The 11,021-nt window shown below is 42.4% G+C and overlaps 1 protein-coding gene across 1 annotated transcript; it reads left to right on the plus strand.

The window, feature by feature from the left end:
* Positions 1-3,743: 3,743 nt before the first annotated feature.
* Positions 3,744-10,346, plus strand: LOC108787608 (avidin-like). Its single transcript, XM_018557204.1, has 4 exons — positions 3,744-3,812; positions 6,400-6,610; positions 9,165-9,285; positions 10,304-10,346. Exons 1-4 carry the CDS (start codon positions 3,744-3,746, stop codon positions 10,344-10,346), a joined length of 444 nt encoding a protein of 147 aa, XP_018412706.1.
* The last annotated feature ends 675 nt before the right edge of the window (positions 10,347-11,021 follow it).

The raw sequence follows: 11,021 nt of genomic DNA on the forward strand, positions 1-11,021 counted from the left end.
TTTTGCCCCTCCCCCATCTTCAGTTCTCCCTCCCTACCATTTCCTTGCCTCCTTTCCCCCCACCCCCATCTTCCTTCTTCCATAATGCATCCCCTACAAGCCCTGCTCCTCATTTCCCTTGAGGGTTCTTACCCATCCACCTTCCCTACCTCCATCCTCTCTACCAATCCCCACTTACTTTTTTCTTGCTTCCTACTCCTAGCACTCAGCCTCCATTTGGAGGCTGGCTCACGCCCAAATATGCATCATGTTTCCAAGTCCTACATTTACCCCTGGGATTATACCTTCTGGTGTTTTTCTTTCCCTTTTTCACCTTTATGTGGTCAGAGGAAATCAACCATCCTCCAATGCCTATCCCTTTCCCAGTCCCTCACCCTCACCTTTAACAATAGTGAAAATGGGGTTAAAAAATGGTGGCACCACTACCTTGCTTTCTTCTGTGGTTATCCCCTACCTCAGGGACAAATAGACTCATTCTACATTGTTGCTGACTGTAATGACTGGAAAGCATTGGTAGATGTGTAAACTGCATTTTTAATCTCCTTATTGTCATGCTCTCTCATGTTGGAGCTGTTGTATATGTGAACAGTTGCCATTATAATCTGTGGATAAAAGGCATTCCTAAAAGGTCCATTTTTACGGTATTGATGCATCTGAACAGACAAGGAGATCTATCGAGCTTCAACTGCTGGGTGTATTGTGCAATTTGTCATTAGAGAGACCACCTAATCTTGGTATTTTCTTTAGAAATACTATGCTGTTCTGGTGCAGATATAGTGTGAATAATCACTTTTGGAGCTGTAGCTTTAGAAACTAAGCAATCATACATTTCTAGGATGTCATGCAAGCATCATAAAAAAAATTACCGTAAACCCCAAACCACTATTGCATAACGTTTCTGTGTGCTAAATTATGTCTTATTACAACACTGTTTACATTTTTAGGTAAAAGCGCAGAAGTCGATTTTTTTTTTTGTCACGTAGGCTTCCTACCAGAGGATGTGCTTGGAACAGCTGAAGCAATAGTTTTCCAGGGGCTGTGTGCCCAGTCCACCTCAATCGATTCTACTCAGTGCAGATGAATATGAGTTTATAGTGTATGTGAAGTAATTTACAATGAACTAACCAATACCTATAAAAATTCTTACAGTAAGGCATAATCATTATATTTTCAGTCTGCACTTAGCACTTTTAGGATCTTTTATGTAGCTGTCACATGACCGCAGTAGCTCATCAGTAAATATGAAGAGATGGCCAGGGAATGGTCCTGTATAGCATTAGACAACAAAGACTTCTAACCAGAGCCAATGCGAATCCTGGCAGTGCTGTGCAATGTTTGTGTCAGCCTCTGATGTCACAGGATTAGTACAGAACTGTAGGCACGCCATGTTTTTGAATATAGTCCTGCTGCTCACATTGGTGGTGGTAGTGTGAATGTCTGCAAATGCTACAATGGGTCTGAACCCGTGGCAGGAAAGTGCAGAAAGCAGGACAAACTTCACTTACACTTCACTGGGCTACATAAAATAAAAGGGGCAGGTTTATGAAAGTAAAGATGCACTTTCAGAAATGATTTAATACAATGCACTCTGAGGTCTGAGTGTCTCATGCTATGAAGACTCATTTAGAGTACACTATATTGCCAAAACTATTTGGGCACTCCTCCAAATCATTGGATTCAGGTGTTCCAATCACCTCCATAGCCACAGGTGTATAAAATCAAGCACCTAGGCATGCAGACGCGTCTACAAACATTTGTAAAAGAATGGGTCGCTCTCAGGAGCTCAGTGAATTCAAGCGTGGTACCGTGATAGGTTGCCACCTGTGCAATAAGTCCATCCATGAAATTTCCATGCTACTAAATATTCCACGGTCAACTGTTAGTGGTATTATAACAAAGGCAGAACAGAAGGCAGGGATATGTCTATCTGGGCTCACCACAGGAATGCAATGCAATCTTTCTGCCCATGGGTGACTATGAAACTCTACAGAAAGGAGGTTAGAAAAGTCCTTGTTTTAGGGCAGGTGTATTTTAAATAAATGTAGAATTGGTAATTTAAGCTGCTTACAGGAGATGAGTCAATTAAGGGGCATACGATCACCTTATATTACCAAAAGTATTGGGACACCCGTGCAATTCATTGCATTCAGGTGTTCCGTGAAATTTCCTTGCTACTAAATATTCCACGGTCAACTGTTAGTGGTATTATAACAAAGTGGAAGCAACTGGGAACAACAGCAACTCAGCCACAAAGTGGTAGACCACGTAAAATGACAGATCAGGGTCAGCGTATGCTGAAGCGCACAGTGCGCAGAAGTCGGCAACTGTCTGCAGAGTCAATAGCTACAGACCTCCAAACATCGTGTGGACTTCAGATTGGCACAACAACAGTGCGCAAAGAGCTTCATGGAATGGGTTTTCATGGCCGAGCAGCTGCAACCAAGCCTTACATCACCAATTGCAATGCAGTGGTTTAAAGCACACCACCACTGGACTCTAGAGAAGTGGAGACGTGTTCTCTGGAGTGACGAATCACGCTTCTCTGTCTGGCAATCCGATGGACGTGTCTGGGTTTCGTGGTTGCCAGGAGAACAGTACTTGCCTGACTGCATTGTGCCAAGTATAAAGTTTGGTGGAGGGGGGATTATGGTGCGGGGTTGTTTTTCAGGGGTTGGGCTTGGCCCCTTAGTTCCAGTGAAGGGAACTCTTAAGGCACCAGCACACCAAGACATTTTGGAATATTTCATGCTCCCAAATTTGTGGGAACAGTTTGGGGATGGCCCCTTCCGGTTCCAACATGACTGCGCACCAGTGCACAAAGCAACGTCCATAAAGACATGGATGAGAGAGTTTGGGGTGGAGGAACTTTAATAGCCTGCACAGAGTCCTGACCTTAACCCTATGAGCACATTTGGGATGAATTAGAGCAGAGACTGCGAGCACGGCCTTCTCGTCCAACATCAGTACCTGACCTCACAAATGCGCTTCTGGAAGAATGGTCAAACATTCCCATAGACACACTCCTAAACCTTGTGGACAGCCTTCCCAGAAGAGTTGAAGCTGTTGTAGCTGCAAAGGGTGGGCCAACTCAATATTGAACCCTACGGACTAAGACTGGGATGCCATTAAAGTTCGTGTGCGTGTAAAGGCAGACGTCCCAATACTTTTGGTAATATAGAATATATTCAGGGCTTGAAAATTCACTTGTCTTTTAACCTTTCTGTTACATTTCTTGTTCCCTCTGCAGTGTAACAGAACCCCTGTAGCTGGGTGGCAGGATGACCACGTGGCTAGGTGCTGTGGAAGCACTTAATCTCTTTAACCAATTCCTGTTTGGACATAGGCTGTTCCTGCAGATCCAATGGCTTGCTTTGGGTGCAGGGCTCTCAGGGTGCTCAACATAGCCCAGAAGTATAAAATACACATAAATGTGTCTCATGAGTTCTTCATGTAGCAGACCATCTTGAGCTAGATAATTCTTATCCATGACTAAACCATAACATGATGAAGAAAATTGTGTCATGTCTTCCTTGTCTCCTTTATAAGGGGTGGAGCAGTTGCAGCATTTGGAAGGCTGTTGGATGATTGGGAAACTTTAGTTTTGTGTCATAGAAATAAAGTCATCATCCTACAGTAGGTCATTCAATATTTGGCAAGATGAGCTGTAACTTCAGAAAATGAGTCATCCAGTTGTATAAATACAACACTGCTAAGCTGTAAAACTCAGATCCTGGAGAGGCACAATGAGGATGAAGATCCCTGCAGTACTCGCTCTGGCTCTGCTGAGCTTGGCTCTTTGTATCGATGGAAAGGTAAACTATAGAAGGGTAGCCGGTTTTACCTCTCATAATGAAATGTGCACATTTTTAGCATTCTATATATGATAGAGATGCTCCACTTTTTTATCTATGTTAACACATGCTCTAAAAAAAGCAGCAAAGTGTAGGGGTGAAGTAATCAATTCTATTTGCAATCCAAGAATCTTAAAACTCCAGACAATGGTGTCTTGTAGTTTTTGATAGGGAGTTAAAATTATTCCTGGCTTCTTGTCTCGAATGAAACCTACAGTCATGGCACCCCTGCATTCCTGTCAGAGAATGCACCACTTCGTGCAAAAAATTGTTTCAATTGCAAATGTTTAGGCAGTCTCATGTTAATTTCTTTTGTTTGTATTGGTATGACACAAAAAAGTGGAGAAAAAAAAAGCCAAATCTGACACATTCCACACAAAACTCCAAAAACGGACTGCATTATCTGACGGAAATGTAGGGTTGCCAATATTTTTGGCCATGACATAAGTGGGGGAACATTTGTCACTGGGATAGTCTCCTCTCTATCCAAAACAAAATGAAAAGTTACATTTTGTCTCCATAGCTATCATAGTATAACTGGTATGGTAATAGGTGAGAGCAGAAGGTAGGAACTGGAAACTAATTTACAAAACTTAGTCATTTGTATTGATTTGTATTGTATTGTCTGACTTCTTTGATAGTACTGTAAATTTCCAAAGTTTGAATTATTAGTTTAAAAACATATTCACCAGAAAATGTGTAGTCCATTAAGACACTGAAGAAACAGTTTCCATTGTTTACTCTGTATATGTCTGTTCCTGCCTGCCGATACACTGCAATGTATGGGTGCATTACCTAAAACAGTACTTTCATTTAAAAAAACCTACAGTATGATGCTCTGTATTTTCATTATTTTACCATTTAGACCAGCGGTGGTCCGTGGTCCGCGAGAAAAATTTGGTGGCCCCTTTGATGCCATGCAGGCTGGGCCGTCATTGGGCCGTCCAAGCGGCATGGAGGCTCTGGGGCTGCCTCTCACTGACTCAAGCAGCGGCTGTCACAAGGAATGTGCGGCTCTCAGTACAGTGCGGGTTCTGCAGGAGGCGGGGCATCTCCTCAGTACCCGGACTGAGCAGGCTGCGGGACATAGACAAAGTGGGGAGAAGCCATTGGCTCTGTGTGGGGGAAAGGGAGGCATGGGGGTGGTTGGGGGCAGTGCTGAAGCTAGGGGGAGCATATGCCCCGGGTGCTGCTGACAGGGCCAGTGGCAGGTTCGATAAGGGGGGAAACAATTAATTTTATTACTGGGCCGGGGCGGGTGGCACCGCTCCCTCCCTCCACCAGCACTGCCACTCCTGCAGGCACACCCGCACCTATGAATGTATGTGTGTATATATACTGTATATATATTTTTATATATATACATATATACACACACAAATATATTTATATATGAGGAAACAAAAAATATGAGAATATATATATTTTTTGTAAAAATTCATATTAGTGGTCCGCAGGATTTAAAATTATGAATTTAGTCGTCCAAGAGGTCCGAAAGGGTGGCGACCGCTGATTTAGCCTATATATATAGCAAGAAGAAAAAACGATCTAAAACAAAAATCTTAAAAAAAAAAAATGTGCCTTTTCCAAAGTCTTCAAGCCTGTCACGTGACTGCACAGAGTTCCCTTCTTCCTCACCTCCTCTTGAGGTTTGGCAGTCCTTACTGTGGCAGAGAGTAGCGCCAATCTAATCAAGCTCTACATCGGTCCATTGTGAACGAAGGACACCCCAGTGCCTCAAAACAAAGTCTTACAGTCTGGTTTCACATCAAGCTTCTTTCCTGTCAGCATGATGTGGAGAAGGACTCTTGTTTGCAGTGAGGAAACACTGACCTCTCTGCAGACGTCCAACATGCCCCCGCAGAGTCAGACCTGCAACTCTGCAATCAGCTAAATTCACACTTTCTGCTGTTTAAAGATTTCTGATTTCTTATTTGTCTGGTTTGTCTGAGCTCTGCAGAGAGACAACTGCTTTCACACACAGCAGCTTTCATAAGGTTTTTTATATAAAAGGTCTAAATGAAATCTGAAAAAATATATATATTTTTCAGATTTCATTTAGACCTTTTATTTGGGAGGGGGGAAGGGGTGGCTCCCAGAAAAGTAGGGAATAGAGGAGTAGGGAAGGGTTATAAAACCCTTGCCAGTTTATTTTTTGCTGTCTGTGTCCCATTGGGGAGATTTCCCTTTATTTCATGTCCAAGATGATGCAAACGAAAGTTAAATTAAATCTAAAAAAAAAGGGAATAAATTTGTTAGAAAGTTTCCCCGAAACAGGTGTCTCCATTGCAAGATTTTCTTTTACCTTCTGCTCGGGCAGCAACTTAAAGTTTAGATTTCCCCTCACCTTCACAATGGTCACACTGCAAATAGAGGGGTAACACTCCCTGACGAGGACACAGACTGATATAAAAACATGACAGAAGATCTAACCCTTCCTCACTGTATTCAAACTTATAACAAAAGTGCCCAGAAATACATTGCGATTCTACTCTGGTTTTACCAAATCTGCATAACACCAATGATTTACTCTCTCCATCTTCTGCAGGATACATCATGCCGACTGGCTGGGCAGTGGAAGAATGATCTCGGCTCTAACATGACCATTGATACTGTCTTCAAAAATGGAACGTTTTTCGGCAAATATCTGACAGCTGTATCTAGCACTAGTAAAACAATTGTAGAATCGCCTCTGATTGGATATCAACAACTAACTGATCTGCCATCATTTGGATTTACAGTGAAGTGGCGTTTTAGCAGTAAGTTATATTTTCTTTTATGTTACTTTTATTAAGCTGATCCTGTATCCTTAGACTAATTGCACGTGGCTGTAAAGAAAAACCCAATGCAAAGAATCTTTTTTTAAGGCTTGGAATGCAGGCATATTGTTTTCCAAGGTGCCATGCACACAAGTGTGTAAGCATGCTAGTGCGTTCCAAAGCGTAACTCAAAATAAAAAAAAAATATGCATCTGAGAACACACATTTTACACGTGTAAACGCAAAGTCCAACAAGAAAATCACATTGAAAACAGAGCAGAACGTATGGAATGAGAATGTTACGCAGTTAAACACATGTGTTTATACATCTAAATGCAGCTAAGGACAAGCATTTCCTGATCATTTATGCTGGAACTTTTTGGCCAGAAAAAAAAAATGCGTAAGTGATCAGTAAATTTCTAAGGGCCGCCTGCATGTAGTCTTGAAGTGAAAATCCTGGCAGATATTAAAGCACCAACTAATCCAGCTTTGAATTCTTTAGGAAAGAAAAACATTATTTTCTACATGTTTACAAGCAGAAGCTACTTGATAGGGTTAGAGAGCATTGTGGTGACCTCATCCATATTCTACTGCTCCTTCATTGTCCATTCCCAGGCTAGTAGGTCCTAGACCAGGCTGCACTGCAGTCTACAGGTGGCCCCTGCATCACAAGAACAGAATTACAAATCATATTACTATAACAAAAATTGGAACATCAAGCATTTTAAAAATGTGACACTTTTCTACAATTTCTTTACGGTAAACACTGCGCTAATAAATGAGAATACATTGTTTTCCACGTAGAGTTTTAGGGCAGAACACCAGGATTTTGAAAATGTAACCCTTGCAGTGGAACTACCCCCGCACTGCAAGGGTTAAGTACTCATTTTGTCTAGGGGGTGAAAATAAAGAAATACTCACCCGATCTTCAGTCCCACGTAGCTGCTAGGCCAGTCCCCGCAGCCTCTTCTCCCCATACTCCAGCGGTCTAAGGACCCATCTAATACAGGTCTATTAGAGCTGAAGATGCAGAGGGACATACCATATCCAGAGCGGATGGGGAGAGAGGTGAGCAGTCACTGCTGTAGGACCGAGGATCAGGTGAGAATATCATCTGTATTCCGGTCTGTCAAGAAAAAGTTATCCCATGCAGTAGAGGTATAGCCCTGCTACAAGGGTTCATTTTTTCTTTTTCATTCTTCAACACATTTTTGAGAGATTTTCAAAAATGTTTCATAAAGAACAGCAATTTCAAAAAAATGTGAGCATTGTGTTAGGGGGGATCAAACAGACATAATTACCTTTTCAGTCTACGTCAGGGGTCAACAACCTAAGACACTCAAAGAGCCATTTGGACCCGTTTCCCACAGAAAAGAAAACACCGGGAGCCACAAAACCCTTTTGACATTTAAAATGAAGATAACACGGCATATATCGTTTTTTATCTTTATGCAATGTATAGCATGTATATAGGTTTATGTGGGCTTAGTAACTCACTGGACTCAGGGCTTAGTAACGCACTGGACTCAGGGCTTAGTAACGCACTGGACATACCCGCAGAGCCCACCTGAGAGTGACCCTGCAGAGCACACCATAGATCCTGCACAGCCCATCTGAGACTCTTTATGGTGGGCTCTGCAGGGCCTCAGGTGGGCTGGGCTATGTTACAATGTGTGGCCAGTGACGTTATCACGCATTTCAATCGAATCCCGCCCATTTTATTGGCGGTGGAATGTGTGACCGCTAATAGGTCAAGCATTCCAACGCTCTCTGTGAGTGCAATCTCACATACCACCCCACTCACAAAGTCGGATAGAAGTGACATTTCAGGACCGAACAGCTGTTCCAGGGCAGATCAGTTCTCCTGCACATACGATTTGCGATGCCGATCTGCCCTGGAACAGCTGAGAAAGCGTTGGAATGCTTCACCTATTGGTGGTCACACATTCCATCGCCCAACGATTCATTTGGTCCCTTTGTAGCTGGACGTACAGTGTACGTCTCCCGTCACGAAGGGGTTAATCAGAGAAATAGGTTATAATAGGCAACATTACAGTGTAATGTTCCCCATTATAATCCACTTTTCTATTCGGACTCACAGCCAGCATCCCAGCCGGACAGTGTGCACTGCAGGGGGCTGGGCATGTGACACACAATTCTCCTCTTCCGCCGCCTGTTACTAGGGACGTGGCTAGGAGAGAAGGTGGGTCACAGGACCCGCCCCCTTGCTGAGAAGCCGTCGGCAGTGCGGGGCCCTGCACTGCCGCATATTCCACCAGGGTGGGTGCCCAGAACCGGACCTCACTGCCCCTCCCCCCCTAAGGCCTCAACGGTAGTTCCGCCCCTGGACAGGGAGCCACATGCAGGCCTGAAGCCGCGGGTTGCCTACCCCTGGTCTATGTAAATACTTCCTATGATGTGCACTGTTAAACACAGAAAGCCAAAATGAATCCTAGCTGGTTATCCATTCTCACATATTAACACAATACTTCCAGTATACTGTATTTGGTATCTAGAGCTGAATCATTTTTAAACACAAGTGTTCTTTTCACAGATTCCATCACAGTGTTCACAGGTCAGTGTTTTGTGGAGGAGTCTGGGCAGCTAGTTCTTCAAACCACCTGGTTGCTGAGATCAGAGGCTGAAAACCTCCAGAACAACTGGCAGCAAACAAGGTACGCAACATAGTGATATAGTGTGGCACTACTGACAGGGAATATATCCCAGGTCTAGCTTCACTCTAGCTTTCATACGTCAGGTAACGTATAAGAGCACATCAAAAGGTTTGTTCATATAATATTTCAAACAATCATCCAAGATTCAACATAGTATAATAAGTAACAAAAATGGGGAACAATAGAGTTATACTCCATAATGTATGCAAATCTTTGAAAACAACTTATTTTTGATAAGACAAGAAAAAAAAATATTATATATACACATACATAGACAGACATACACACACGTACTGTATAACATACTATCCTTGATAATTAAACTAACATTCCTTTTCACAGTTATTAATTATTAACCTAAACACAGGATACTTGTGTATCCTCAAATATATGATGTATGTTTAACTGATTTTTAAAATGTCCTATTTTTTGCTATACACAGACTATGGTTAAAATAAAACTTGATAATGCTGAGACTTCTATTTGTTACCCCTTTTTGTGTTGCTGTTATTGATTTTGTGCACTTCCTGTCTGGTGAAACCACTTTTGCCAAGACAATAAGTAAAGCTGGGTACACACAGAGTGAATTTCGGCAGATTCAGCAGGAATCAGCCATAATTCAACCCATTGGTGACCCCATCACCTCCACAGAAGTCGATCATCAGATCAACTTTTGCGGAAGAAACATGTTGGAAAATCCTCGGACAAATGGTGCTTGATGGTATATATTACAAGCCCCCAACCAGGGTCACTGGTGGTTGGGGGCTTGTAATATATACACCATAGATGACTTTGGTTAGATTAGTCTACAGAAAAATAGAATTTTCACTTTCATGTTTATCTTGTAATTTCTGATTATGTCTTTTATACAACTGGTAGGTATACACCACTGGAAACATTTTATGTATTTGTATTATCTGTATTACTCACCCTTGTATGCTTCACATGGAGCAGATGTAAACATGAAATATATCATTTTATTTCACTGCTGAATACAAAATTCTCTTATTTTTTTCAGAGTTGGATATAATATATTCCGCCCAGTGCAGCGAAGAAACTGAAGGAAAGCATTATGTGCCTGCTCCACCATAACTTTAAATGTTAAAAAAAATTCTGAAATGCATGAATTAGTTTAATTGGTTCTTTTTTGTCACAAAATACTTTAAAATGATTTAAAAAAATTAAATGATTTGCTATTCTACATATTATGATTTCTCTGACTCTTTCTTACCTAAACATTCAGTCAAGTTACAAAGAAATTAAAGGAGAATTAAGGGGGGAGTGAAAAGCATTCCCATAATTCAAGCCAACCTGTGACACTGAAGCTGTCAAAGGTCAGCGCTATTGCTTGGGAAGTCAGCAAACACACACCGTTGTTCGCTGATTTACCGAGCCTCTCGCTGAATAGAGTGTCAGTCACTGCTACCCGCAGGGATTCCCCTCCTCCCCTCTCTGTTTCTCCAGCGCTGTCTGGAGGAACAGACGAGGGAGGGGGCGGGCAGAGCCAGCTGTCAATCAGTTAGCAGGGTGGATCTCAACAGTATTGTCGGGATCCATCCCGGCTGTGGAGCCGTCCTGCTCTCTCAGCATATAGCAGGCAACAGCCCACTATATACTGAGTTCTGGGTCACCCGGAGGACATAGTATATGTCCTTCCGTGACCCTGAAGAAAACTATGGGCAAAAAAGTTTGCCCCATAGTTCTTCTCTAAATAGCGAGAGTAGTGTACAACAGCC

This window comes from Nanorana parkeri, unplaced genomic scaffold (assembly GCF_000935625.1).
Source record: "Nanorana parkeri isolate BGI_ZX_2015 unplaced genomic scaffold, ASM93562v1 scaffold272, whole genome shotgun sequence".
NCBI lineage: Eukaryota > Metazoa > Chordata > Amphibia > Anura > Dicroglossidae > Nanorana > Nanorana parkeri.

Bases quoted from the DNA above. Each gene is read 5' to 3' on its own strand.
- LOC108787608 (XM_018557204.1), top strand. From the start codon at position 3,744: ATGAGGATGAAGATCCCTGCAGTACTCGCTCTGGCTCTGCTGAGCTTG. The intron at 3,813-6,399 runs GTAAACTATAGA...CATCTTCTGCAG, and splicing joins CTCTTTGTATCGATGGAAAG to GATACATCATGCCGACTGGC. The intron at 6,611-9,164 runs GTAAGTTATATT...TTCTTTTCACAG, and splicing joins AGTGAAGTGGCGTTTTAGCA to ATTCCATCACAGTGTTCACA.